Here is a 13,497-nt window from a genome sequence, read left to right on the forward strand (position 1 = left end):
TGGTGCTGAGGAATCGAACCCAGGGCCTCATGCATGCAAGGCAAGCGCTCTACCACTGAGCCACCTTCCAGCCCTCTCTCACACTTCTGATGTAGCCATCGATTCAGTAAATAATTTATGTTGGACTGACCAGCAAAGATAATCAGATGCACTTTGCCTTCACCTAGCACAAACAGTACAGGTTGATCCAATCCCAAGACTAAATGCAGAAACAAGTTGATGACTATGTGTTGAGTGAGAAGACCCAATGTTCTAAGACCGTAGTGATTCAGAAGGCTTATGATTTGCAGATCAGGAGACATTTCTGTACTGTGCTGGATACAGTGTGAATGATCATACCACTTTGGCTTAATTTTCCTTTTTTTTTTAAAAAAAATGCTGGTACTAGATTTGAACTCAAGGCCTTGTTCACTTGTTGTTTTTGGCTCCTGGCTGGTGCTTTACCACTTTGAGCTCTACCACAAGCTTTTTGCTAGTTAATAGGAGATAAGAGTCTTACATACTCTTCTGCCCAAGCTGGCTTTGAATCACAATCATCAGATCTCTGCCTCATGACTAGCTAGGATTACAGGTGTGTGCCACCAGCACTTGGCTTTTGGATTTATGTTATTTTAAAAGGCACAATACTTTTTTGTGTATGTGTCAGTCCTGGGGCTTGAACTTGGGGCCTGAGCACTGTCCTTAAGCTTTTTCTCAGCCTCTTGAGTAGTTAGGATTACAGGCATGAGCCACCCACTTCTGGCTAAGTCTGTAGCAGCTAAGAATAATTGTGGAACACTTGATCTATCCAAATAAAACAACAGTACAGACTTCTAAAGTTTTTGGGTTCATTCAACTATTCTCTATTTAACTAAGAGTTCTTTCTTGCCATTGAGCCTTGGTGGAGATTACCCAGTTGCCCACAAGATGCCACATGAGTAGGAGACTTGCCCTGGATTCATGAATGGGGTAGTATGAATCATAAAGGAGAATATCACTATTAAGTAAAGTTGGCATGTACAAGCATATAACTGGAAGGAACACATAAATTGTGTGACGGGATGGTGCATGCTCCCATGGCACCTGCTTCTAGTGTTCTGCTGCTTCTCCATACGATGTTTCCCAGGTTAAAAATGAGGAATACCAAGGAGCTCCTGGGTTGTCCATGATGTGACACCAATTGTATCCACTCTGTCATGAGCACTAGGAAACAGCAGTGACACTGAAGGAGAAAGAGTCTACCATTCTTCTTATATATAACGATACCTAGAACAGACAAATTCAGAAAAAAAGTGAAAAGGAGGCTGCCCAAGAAGGGAGAGAGGAGGAAATATCCAGTTATTGTCTTTTGGGGGCTTTGGTACTAGAGAGAAAATCCAAGCCTTTGCATGTCAAGAATGTGTTGTGTCACTGAGATGCACACCCAGCCTAAAGTGTTACTTTGAAATGTTTTGGATTGAGGTGATGAAGATGTTTTGGAGATGGATAGTGGTGATAGTTGTACAATGCGAGGCCACTTAATGCCACTACAATGTATCTTTAAAATGATCAAAATTGCAAGTTGTATTTTACCACAATAAACATTTTTATTATTTTATTTTACCTTTTGTGCTGGTACTGGGACGTGAACTCAGGGCCTCATGCTCTTACTTAGCTTTTTTGTTCAAGGCTGATATTCTACTACTTGAGCCACACCACTTCTGGCATTTTGCTGGATAATTAGAGATAAACATCACTTGGATATGTCTTCCCCAGGTAACCTCGTCCTCAAATTTCAGCCTCTTAAGTTGCTAGGATTATTGATGTGAGCCATTGGTACATGATAATTTTATTAATTAAAAAGGAGGGAGGACAAGTGTTATGTCAAAAAGAACTTTACAACTTTGGAGGGGGGGAGGGAGGAGGGTTGGGTGGGGGGTGGGGGGAGGATGGGATGAGAAGGGGAAACAAAGGAGGAGGCTACAATGCTTGATAAGAAATGTACTCATTATCTTGTCCATGTAATTGTAACCCCTCTGTACAGTATTTTCACAATAAAATTTTTTTTAAAAAGGAGGGAAGGAGAAAGGAAGAAGGGAGGGAGGGAGGGAGGGAAGAAGGGAGGGAGGGAGAAGGGAGGGAAGAAAGGAAGGAAGGAAAGAAGGAAGGAAGGAAGGAAGGAAGGAAGGAAGGAAGGAAGGAAGGAAGGAAGGAAGGAAGGAAGGAAAAACAAAAGAAAAATCCAGGGCAAGGAATGTGGCTTAGTGGCAGAGTGCTTGCCTATCATTCATGAGGCCCTGGGTTTGATTCCTTGGTACTACATAAACACACAAAAAATAAATAATTAAAAAATAATAAATCGCTTTTTAAAAAGAAAAATTCAGTGAGCTTTGGTTTATAAAGAAGGTTAAAATGGTCTCATTATTAGCCCTTTTACTAATTTAGGGACAGCAAGTTGAAAAGTTCAGAACTAGAAGATTGATCGCAATGATGGGCACCTTAGAGCGGGCACAGTTCGTGGATACATGTGTATCCTGTGCTCAGAAAAGGCAATTGATGGAAACGATGCTTCTAATAATCTGGCTGTCAGTGAGTCCTTCTGCAGTCCTATCAGGGCTTGTGTAATGGGATCATATATACTGGGAATGTACTGGGATGGAGGCTGTGCAGCAAGGCAAAAATCCAAGCTTCTGTTTAGATTTGATCTGAAGACTATCACTGCTGAGTGTCAGGGATGGGAGGTGGGGGCAATGGCTGAGGCCACCACAATTCTCTAGATAACATTATTCTGAACCTGGCGCCGGTGGCTCACGCTTGTAATCCTAGCTACTCAGGAGGCTGAGATCTGAGGATTGCGGTTCAAAACCAGCCCAGGTAGGAAAGTCCATGAGATCCTTTTTTTTTTTTTTTTGGTCAGTCGTGGGGCTTGAACTCTGGGCTTGGGCACTGTCCCTCACCTCTTCAGCTCAAGGCTAGAGCTCTACCTCTTGAGCCACAGTGCCACTTCCAGTTTTCTAGTGGTTTATTGGAGATAAGAGTCTCACGAACTTTCCTGCCCGGGCTGACTTTGAACACCGATCCTCAGAACTCAGCCTCCCGAGTAGCTAGGATTACAGGCGGGAGCCACCGACATCCGCGCCTTCCATGAGATTCTTATCTCCAATAAACCACCAGAAAACCAGAAGTGGCACTGTGGCTCAAGTGGTAGGGTGCTAACTTTGAGCTGAAGAGCTGAGTAACAGCGTCCAGGCCCAGAGTTCAAGGCCCATAACAGACACAATAACAAAAAACAAACATAAAAAAACACATTTCTGTTGGCTAAATAGAAAAAGGGTTCCCCTTTCCACAGCTATTTCTCCTTATTTGAATAAATTCTGATTTTACTTTCCTTGCCTGCTCTCCTTCTACTATATCACTATATATACACTCATCAAATGTCCAAATGTTTCATTTGTTGTCACACATGATATCATCTACACTTCTTTTGTTGTGTGCAGGTGTGTGTGTGTGTGTATGTGTGTGCGTGCACTACTAGTGGGGCATGAACTCAGGACCTGCATGCTGTCCCTTAGCTTTTCCACTCAAAGCTGGCACTCTACCACTTGAGCCACGGCTCTACTTCTAGCTTTTTTTGCTGGATAATTGGAGATGAAGTCTCACAGACTTTCCTGCCAAGTCTGGCTTCAAACCACGATCCTCAGAACTCAATCTCCCAAGTAGCTAGGATTATAGGCATGAGCCACTGGAAACTGGCTAAGGCTTGTGTTTTTGAGATCCAACCACATTGTTGCATAATTCATTGAATACATCATATCCTTCTTGTTGAATGCTATTCCATTGTGTGGACATGACAATTGGTTTTCCTACTCACTCATTAATGACATTTGAGTTGAGTCCACCTTTTGATTATTGTGAATAAAGCTATTATGAATGTTTTTATATGACTCTCTTTGCGGACAAATGTTTATTTCTTTTGGAAAGATGCTATGCTCATCCCTCTGTCGCCAATGCTTTATTTCTTTTGGATATAACTTTATATGATATAGCTTGTCATCTCCCCAAGTGAGGACAGACCAAGACAGATCTGAACAAATAGTGTTTAAAAATGTCATTAGGATTTGGGAATCATAGTTAAGTAACAGATCTACAAACATTTCTAGGGACAGTTCTTGAGTGGTCAGTTGTTAGCCACTGCAGATGCCTTTTCGCCCCTTCCTCTCCATTCTTATTAAGTAAATTTTCAATGATCCCTCAGGTCCAGACATGTGAAGTCTGGCTCCTCAGGTGACCAATCTAACTGTTAGAAGGAAAAGCTAAGTAAATTCATTGATACTTACTCGCCTCACTACAGTTAACACCCTGGAGCATCTGGTTTTAAATGCAAATTGTGGAGGTTGGGAAGAGACAATGAAGGTTCAGGCTTGTAAGCCTGATCTAAAGGATCAAAATTTGAAGCCAGTAGGCTCCAAAATAATAACCAGTAAAAAAAAAAAAAAAGCCAGACTGGAGGCATGGCTCAAGTGAGCGGGCGCCAGCTTGGTAAGCAAGCCTAGTAAGTGGAGGCCCTGAACTGAACTCTAGTACTCAGGGAGGGGAAAGCAGAGCTTAATGACCCAAAGGAATTATTCACAATATGGAGTTGATGAGAAGTAAGAAGGGGACACTTGGAGCAAATCAATGTCGGTTCCATTCTTAGTCTTTCAATATCTAAGTCCTAGTACACTGACTGGTAACAATTATCTGCCCATTTCACCAAATCTTTATTCAATTTTTAGATCTTTTTTGTTGTTTTGTTTTGTGTGTGTGTGTGTGTGTGTTACTCAAGATCTTTCACTCTCCCCTAGCCTTTTCCTCTCAAGGCTAGTGCTCTTCCACTTGAGCAATACCTCCAGCTTTTTGGTGGTTAATTGGCCATAAGAGTCTCACAGACTTTTCTGCCCCAGCTGGCTTTGAACTGTCATCCTCAGATTTCAGCTTCCTAAGTAGCTAGGGTTACAGACTTGAGCCACTAGAGCCCATTATAGCTCCATTTTATTTAAGTGGGTAAATTTTTGTTTAGGACAAATGGCCTCATTACAGACTATCAGTAGGCAAGCATGTTGTAGGTACAGGCGCAGGCACAAGGATTTATAAACTGAGTGTAACCGGAGTCACAGTTCTAATAGTGCACTTACCTAGAGAATATATTCTCAGAAAGACATCCGAATCTCGGACCCTCTAAGAGCTGGGCTTCTGGAGGTGGGTGGTGATAGAGGCAACCCCGTTAACACTCTTTGCGTTCTTGACCGATACTGCGTTGTGTTAGGAAAAGTGATGAATGGGGCGCCCCATTAAGATGCCCTTTTTTTGTGGGAAAGAGGACTTACCACTCCATGCGTTTCATGTCTTAGATCGAAGTATGTTATATGCTTCCCTTTTCATTAAAAATAAAATTTAAAAACTGCTACACACCGGTAACACATGCCTATAATCCTAGCTACTCACAAGGCTGAGATATGAGGATCACGGTTTGAAGTCAAACCCGGGAAGGAAAGCCCATGAAACTCTGATCTCCAAATAACTACCAAAACAGACTTGAGCTGTGGCTCAAGTGGTAGAGTGCTAGCTTTGCGCACAAAAAGCACCGGGACAGCGCCCAGGCTCTGAGTTCAAGTCCCATGACCGGTATTAAAAAATTATATTAAAAAAATTCCACTTCAAGTGGATGCCAAGACAAACCTTTCCTCTTGGAAAATCAAGAGGCAAAGGATAGACTCGAGCATCGGTTTAACGGTTCCGTGGGAGGGGCTCGGCGTGTCAGCCAGCCCTGCGTCCCCTTCCCTCCAGGGGACCCCAGCTAGGCGAAGGTTCCTTGGGGGCTCCACTCTCTCCGCCTCCCCGAGCCTTCATCCTACATCCCAGCGGCACCCGCGGGCCGCAGCCCTTTTTGGCACCGAGGTTTCCAGGTGCCCAGCACGAAGGCGGAGCCGGCTTATTGCCGCCTTCCCGGCGCCACGGAGAAGACCCCCGGGAGTTGGGCGACCACAGCACTCCGGCCCCGCAGTGTCCCCGGGCTCCACCGGCTCTGCGCGCTCCTCCCCTGTGCGCGCGCCGGGTGCGAAGCCCGCGATCAGAGCGCAGCGCCAAGCGGCGCGCACGCACGCCCGGCGGTGGCTCCCGAACCCCGAGCGCAGCCGGACCATCAGCCGAGCCCTCCAGGTCGCGCTCGCCAGGACCATGAGCGCCCCAGCGCCCCGCCGCCTGCCTGCGATCTGGGCGGCTGCGCTGCTCCTGCTCGGCCTGCCGCGCCTCTCGGTGCGGGCGGATGGTGAGTGGCCCGGCCAGGCGGAGTGGAGCGTGGGGACCGGGGAGGGAAGACGAGGTTCACCAGAGAGGCTTCTTTGCCCTGGCGGGGTGAAAACGGCAAGTCCGCGAGGTGGGCGGGTGCGGGGCACCAGCGAGGTCCAGCGACCTAGCCTCCTTCTCCCACCCCGGAACCTCGCGCCGGCCCCGGGCGCCTGGATCCTCGCTGCGTCCCTTCCTCCAGGAGCGCACGGGGCCCGCGGTGCCGCTGCCAACTTCCCAAAACGCTCCGGAAAAGTTCTTTCGGATGAAATCACATCTAGGGGTTCTGGCGCTTCCTCTGCTGGGATGAATTGTCCACCGCCCCTCAGTTTCTCCACGTCTATGGACTAGCCTGACTAGCCTGCTGGCTAGAAAACTCCCGTTCAATACTTTTAGCTTGGTTGGCCCAGGAAGACATGGACGATGAGTGGGAATCCACTAGACAACCGGGGAAAGAGAGTCCGGGGTGGAGGAACCGCTTGTGCAAAGGATCTAGGGGTGCAGGGAAGAGGGGGGGGCAAACGATTAAATCAAGGCGGTAGAACGGATCGTGCAGGGTGGGGATGGGAAAGAGGAAGGGAACAGATTGGAGCAAATTCTCCCAGAATTGACCCACTTGTTTTGAACCTGAATCCAGCTTTTAATACCTCCTTAAATTAGCAGGATCAGGGCTCTGTATCAATTCCATTTTTGAAAAGGGAATTCAGCTGTGTTTTGATGTTGGAACAAAACCTCTCTGAACTTGGCACGGGAGGATCTGAAAGGAAGCAGACTCAAGATGCCGATGAGGAGTTTCTGGTAGGTCCACGGTTAGGACAATTTAGACCAACAGAGGACAGAAGCTCTCAGCTGATTCGGTATATTTGACGAGGGCATTCATGTCTGGCAAACGTGAGGGACAAAACTAGAAGCAGAAGGGACGTCTCGTGGTTAAGGTAAGAGAGAAGCCAAAGAAAAACATAAACCCTGCAGATAGTCTCTTAGAATTTTTTTGGTGTTTTTTTGTTTTGTTTTGTTTTTTGCTGGTCCTGGGGCTTGAACCCTGGTCGGTGCTGTTCCTGAGCTTCTCTTGCTCATGGCTAGTGCTCTACCACTTGAGCCACAGTACAAGTTCCGCCTTTTTCTGAGTAGTTTTTTGCGGATAAGAGTTTCACAGACTTTCCTACCCGGTTTTGCTTGAAATTGCGATCCTCCTATTTCCACCTCTGGGGTAGCTAAGATTCCAGGTGTGTGCCACGGGGGCTTGGCTTCTCTTAGAATTTTTATGTGGCATGTTGAAATGCAGGATTGAAGAACTCTTCCTAATTAAGGATGACTGTCTTATTTCTCCATATCTTCAGAGTTTGAGATCAAAATTTTTAAAAAAAATTTAAAGCTGTTGGTAACCCTGTTAATTAATTAGTTAAAATTAATTTTCCGGTGCTGGGGGTGGGGGGTTGAAATTGCTATGGAATGCTAAATGCCCAACCCTAATTTTTAAAATTGAGATGTAATTCATAGTCAATAAAGTTTACCACTTAAAACTGTCCAATTTAATGGATTTTAGTATAGTCATTATGTTATGTAAACTATGTTTGTGCATCTAATTCTAGAATATTTCCATCAAACCCAAAGGGAGCCTTATGCCAACAGATAATGCTTTAGTATTCGTGGCCTGATGTTGAGTTAAGAAAATTAAGCTGATTTAAAGGAGTGCAAGTAGACTGAATTGGAGCTAGTATTAACAGGGGAACAATATATATTTTTGTACCTATTTCAATTCTTTACAATCCATGAGGTTTTAGAGTTTCACCCCATTATGACTGCTTAAGTGGAATGTCACATGGATAAGGATCAATGTTTTGTGGTATAGGAAATTGAAAGCAGATAGGTCATTGGACAAAGAGAAAGTGAGGATGACACCCAAGCCTACTTCTTGGTCCTGTTTGCTAGAATGCTTCCCCTCCCGTCTCTTCTCCCTTTTCTTCTCTCCTCTTCACTTACTGACAAGTCTATTTCCTTTTTTTTTTTTTTTTTTTTTACCAATTTTTTTTTTTTAATTGTAAAGCTACTATACAGAGGGTTACAGTTACATGAGTGAGGTTATGAGTACACTTCCTCTTGAACATTGTTACCCCCTCCATTGTTTTCCCCCTACCATCCCCTCCCTCCCTCCCTTCCCCGAGGTTCTTTTTTTTTTTTTTTTTTTGATTGTGATTAAATGATTACATAATTTCAAAGTCACAAGTTCATTCTAACTTCCCTGGAGCAAATTGTCTACCACAGTCTGTAATATATAACAGTGTTCACATGTTATATACCACATTTGTGATCAGTAGCATTGGGATATTTAGTAGTGGTTCAACCAGATGAGCGGGAGTTCTTTGTTTCTTAAGTCCTGTTAGTTTTATCGTATCACCTAACCTTTTGGATTTAGCATTCACTTATCAGGGAGACCATGTACCGTTTGTCTCTTCGTTCTTGGCTTACCTCGCTCAACATGATTCCTTCTAGCTCCATCCATTTCCCTGCAAATGCCATTATTTTGTCATTTCTAATGGCTGCATAATATTCCATTGTGTATAGATACCACAATTTTTGGATCCATTCATCTGTGGTGGGGCATCTAGGTTGTTTCCATATCCTGGCTATTGCGAACAGTGCTGCAATAAACATGGAGGTGCACGTGTCCTTGTATATTGGTTCCTGTTGTTCAGGGTAGATGCCTAGAAGTGGTATGACTGGGTCGTAAGGGAGGTCAATCTTTAGCTTTCTAAGGACCCTCCAGACTGCTTTCCAAAGTGGTTGTATAAGTGTACATTCCCACCAGCAGTGTAACAGGGTTCCTCTTTCTCCACATCCCCTCCAGCATTTGTCGTTGGCTGATTTGTGGATGTGGGACAAGTCTATTTCCTTTTAAGAAGTTCCCTGATGAGCACTGGTGACACACACCTGTAATCCTAGCTACTAAGGAGGCTTAAATTCTGAGGCTTGCAGTTCGAAGCCAGTGTAGGCGGACAAATCAAGAGACTCTTATCTCTAATCTCTAATTAACCAGCAAAATGCTGGGAGTGGAGGAGTAGCTTAAGTGGTAGAGTGCCAGCCTTGAGCAAAAAAAGCCTTGTGAAAGCATGAGATCCTCAGTTCAAACCCCAATACTGGCAGAGAAAAAGAGAGAGAGACAGAAATGGAGACAGAGACAGAGAAAGTCCCTTCCTGAGCTCTTAAGTTTTACAATAGAGCAACTCAGGAATTATATGCTATAGGTTAAAGGACTCTTTACTAATGTATGGTTAATTAACCATACCACCTCTTTCCTCATTTAATTATTTGCGTGTTGCACGATGGCAGGAGGAAGAGCAGCTCATGTAAACTGTGATGAATTACAGATATTTTGATGAGACATGTGAACAGAAACTTTCTAAAATGTTAAGTCAAGAAAAATCCAAATGAAAAACATTTAAGGACTAACTAGACACGCATGCCATACACAACAGAGACCTGCTACTGTAGTTGAAAATATTTTTGTGAGGGAAAGAGAATTTCATATTAACCAAAGGCAAGAGAGCAGTTTGGGTGATGACTAAAAAAAAAAAATTCAACAGGTATTTATTGAGTAGAATTTATATTCACCAGCCCTTGTGCTTGCTGATAGACAGTGAATGATGAAGAGAAATAGCTCCTGTCTATCACGGAGCTTAATTCCGTGGAGCCAGGCAACAGTGTTTCACGCCTGTAATCCTAACTACTCAGGACTGAGATCTGAGGATCCAGGTTTGGAGCCAGCCTTGGCAAAAATCTGAGACTCTGAAGCTAACCAGCAAAAAACCAGAAGTGGAGATATGGCTCAAGTGTTAGAGTACCTACTTTTAATAAAAAAGCTAAGTGGCAGTATGAGGCCTGAGTTCAAACCCATACTTGCACCAACTAACTAAATTAATTAATTAAATTTAGAAACATCTACAAAAGATCCCTTGAAGTTTCAGCAAATAATTCTCTGAATGAAAGGTGAAACTGCATCTTTGGTAATCCATAAAACTTAAAGGGTAGAATGTTCTCTGAGAACATAATGAGCAAATTTTGATTTGGTATAGGATAAGCTCAAAAAATGTGTAAGAATTAACTAAAGAAGGAAAGAAAGGTGTCCTTGGAGGAGAATTGCATTGAAGAAACCTGTGAGCAGTAGGAAAATGGGACTTGTGATAAGAAACAGAGTCTGGAGCCGAAATGAAATGATGCTAGAGAAATTGGCAGCACCACAATAAATCTCAGCCAGGAGAGGAAGCTGTTGAATGGTTTCCAGCAGTAGAGCGATCAGATTTGCATTTTGAGAAGATCATACCAACTCTAATGCGGGGAGGGTAGATGTAATGGGAAAAGACTGCACCAGTGGCTCACGCCAGTAATCCTAGCTACTCTGGAGGCTGAGATCTGAGGATCAGTTTGAAGCCAGCCTGGGCAGAAAAGTCTGTGAGACTCCTATCTCCAATTAATCACAGAAGAAAGAAAGGGGGGGGGGGGGAGGGAGGGAGGGAAGGAGAGAGAGAGGGAAAGAGAGAGAGAGAGGGAGAGAGAGACTGAATATAGAGGGATTGTGTAAGGTATCATTTCAGTTGTCCAGATGAGGGATGGGGTGGATGGAATAAATAGAAAGAATCTAGATTGAAAAGAAAACTATCCTTTTTGTAAAAGCAGTGGCTGAAACTGTGAATGGGTGTTTTTTAGGGCTTTTGTTGTTGTTATTGTTTATTTTTGTTTCTTGCGCCAGTATTGGAGCTTGAACTCAGGGCCTGGGCACTGTCCCTCAGAGTTTTCACTCAAGGCTAGTGTTCTACCACTTGAGCCACACCTCCACTTCCCACTTCTTGTTGATTAATTAAGAGTTTCAGGAACTTTCCTGTCCAAGCTAGTTTAGAACCAGGATCCTCAGATCTCATCCTCCTGAGTAGCTAGGATTTCAGATGTGAGGCACCAGTGCTCAGCTGGTTTGTGGATGAAATCCTAGTGAACAGTTTTACCCAGAAGAGGCTTAGAACTGAGTCTGAAGTCCAGTAACAGGTTTAGAATTAGTGAACTGTGATTTTCATTTCTTTTTTAATTTTTTTCATTATTATCTTTAAGCAGTTGTATAGAAGAGTTTTAGTTCAACAAATCAGCATATTAGTACAATGCATTTTAATCAGTGCACCCTTGATTTTCACTTGTTGAGTCTTGGTATCAGAGTTTTTGGTGGCTCCTGACTAAATGGGAGAGTTCTTTCTCTGCCTGTTGAAAGGATTTCTTTGTTGTTGTTGTTGTTGTTCTTTTTAAAAAATATATATATATTTAGGGCTGGGAAGGTAGAGCGCTTGCCTTGCATGCATGAGGCCCTGGGTTCAATTCCTCAGCACCACATAAGCAAAAAGAAAAAAGCCGGAAGTGGCGCTGTGGCTCAAGTGGTAGAGCGCTAGCCTTGAACTGAAGAGCTGAGGGACAGCACCCAGGCCCAGAGTTCAGGCCTCATGACTGGACCCCCCCCCCAAAAAAAATATATATATATGTTTTTATTGTAAAAAACACTGTACAGAAAGGTTATAGTTACATGAGTAAGGTAATGAGTACATTTCCTATTGAGTATTGTTACCTCCTTCTTTGTTTTTTCCCCTACCATCCCTTCCCTCCCCACCTCCCCAACTCCTCCCCCAACCCCAAAAGGATTTCTTTAAGATAAAACTTTTTTTTTCTTTTTGATGCCAATCCTGAGGCTTGAACTCAGGGTCTGGGAGCTGTTCCTAAGCTTTTTGGCTCTAGGATAGATCCCTACCACTTGAGCCACATCTCTACTTCCAGCTTTTTGGTGATTAATTGGAGATAAGAGTCTCACAGACTTTCTTGCTTCGGCTGGCTTTGAACTGTGACCCTCAGATTTCAGCCTCCTGAGTAGCTAAGATTACAGGTGTGAGCCACTGGTACCCAGCTTTGCTTTGTTTTTTATTTGCTGGTTGGGTTGACTGCTTTGGTAGTTAAGTCATTTGTGTTTGGGGTTTTTTTCCCCTTGTGAGAAGATTTTATATAATTAGTTTATTTTCTTTAGTAAAGAACTGTCAAATGTTTTCATTCATTTGTGTCTGTTTGACTAAGTTACGTTTGTCCAAGAAATTTGCTCATTTCATCGAAATCATCAATTGTGCTGGCATACATAACATGATAGTCTGTAGTTACATATCCTGAGGAGCTACAGAGAGGTTGCCTTTCATCTTTGATATTGGCAATTTCTTTTTTTTTTATATTTTTTTTCATTTAATTTAATTTTATTTGTGAACATACTGTACAGAGGGGTTACAATTACATGGGCAGGATAATGTGTACATTTCTTACCAAGCATTGCAGCCTCCTCCTTTGGTTTACCCTTCACATCCCTTCCCAGCCTCCCCCCTCCCCCCCAATCCCAATCCTTCTCCTTCCCCCCTTCCCCCCCCCGCCCCCCCCCCCCCCCCCCCCCCCCCCCCCGGCACCGACGTTGTAAAGCTCGTTTTGGACATGACAACTTGTACTTCTCATTGTTGCAACAGGTCCACCTGTATCCTTAAACAACTGGTTTTCCCCATCTCCTCCACAAATTATACTGACATCAAATATAGTGAAAGCAGGGGTTATACTGTCGGGGAGGGAGATATTGGCAATTTCTATTTTCTTGCTTTTTGTCTTTTTTTTTTAGATTTTTAAAATTTTTATTGTAAAAGTGATGTACAGAGGGGTTACAGTTACATAAGTCAGGTAATGAGTACATTTCCTTTCGAATACCCCCCCTCCCTCATTCTTTCCCAATTTTTCCCCTCTCCACTTCCCTTTCCCACTTTTTGTCTTGATCAATCTTACTAATTATTCCTCTGAGTAATCTTATTTTATTATTATTTTGGGGGAAAAATACAACTTTTGGCTTTGTTTATTTTCTCTGTTGTCTGTCTGCCTTTCTAGTCCATTGATGTCTGTTCTATATTATTTATTTTTTATACTTCTTTGGAAGTTTTGATTTATGTGGTCCTTTTTATACATATGTGTATGTAGATAGAATCTTAGGTCATTGCTATGTTAACGAACACTTCTTTGGTAATTGAGCCCTGGAGGCTATAAATTTCTCTTAAATCTGGAGTGCTCATAAGGGTTTGATGTTTCGTTTACAGTGTTTTATTTTAGCTGTAGTTGCTTCTTTGACTATGTGGTTCATGTTGCAGTATATTTTATAATTTGCATGCA

General features: G+C 43.3%; 1 protein-coding gene across 1 annotated transcript in view; it reads left to right on the plus strand.

Moving 5' to 3' along the window:
* The first annotated feature begins 2,483 nt into the window (after positions 1–2,483).
* Positions 2,484–13,497, plus strand: part of Susd5 (sushi domain containing 5) — a 50,087-nt gene continuing 39,073 nt past the window's right edge. Inside the window, exons 1-2 of the mRNA XM_042666429.1 lie at positions 2,484–2,547; positions 5,660–6,265. Of these exons, the coding sequence (XP_042522363.1) occupies positions 2,484–2,547; positions 5,660–6,265 (670 nt within the window). The remainder of the gene's footprint in view (positions 2,548–5,659; positions 6,266–13,497) is intronic.

Source organism: Dipodomys spectabilis, unplaced genomic scaffold (genome assembly GCF_019054845.1).
Source record: "Dipodomys spectabilis isolate Male_0828 unplaced genomic scaffold, ASM1905484v1 ptg000365l, whole genome shotgun sequence".
Taxonomy (NCBI): domain Eukaryota; kingdom Metazoa; phylum Chordata; class Mammalia; order Rodentia; family Heteromyidae; genus Dipodomys; species Dipodomys spectabilis.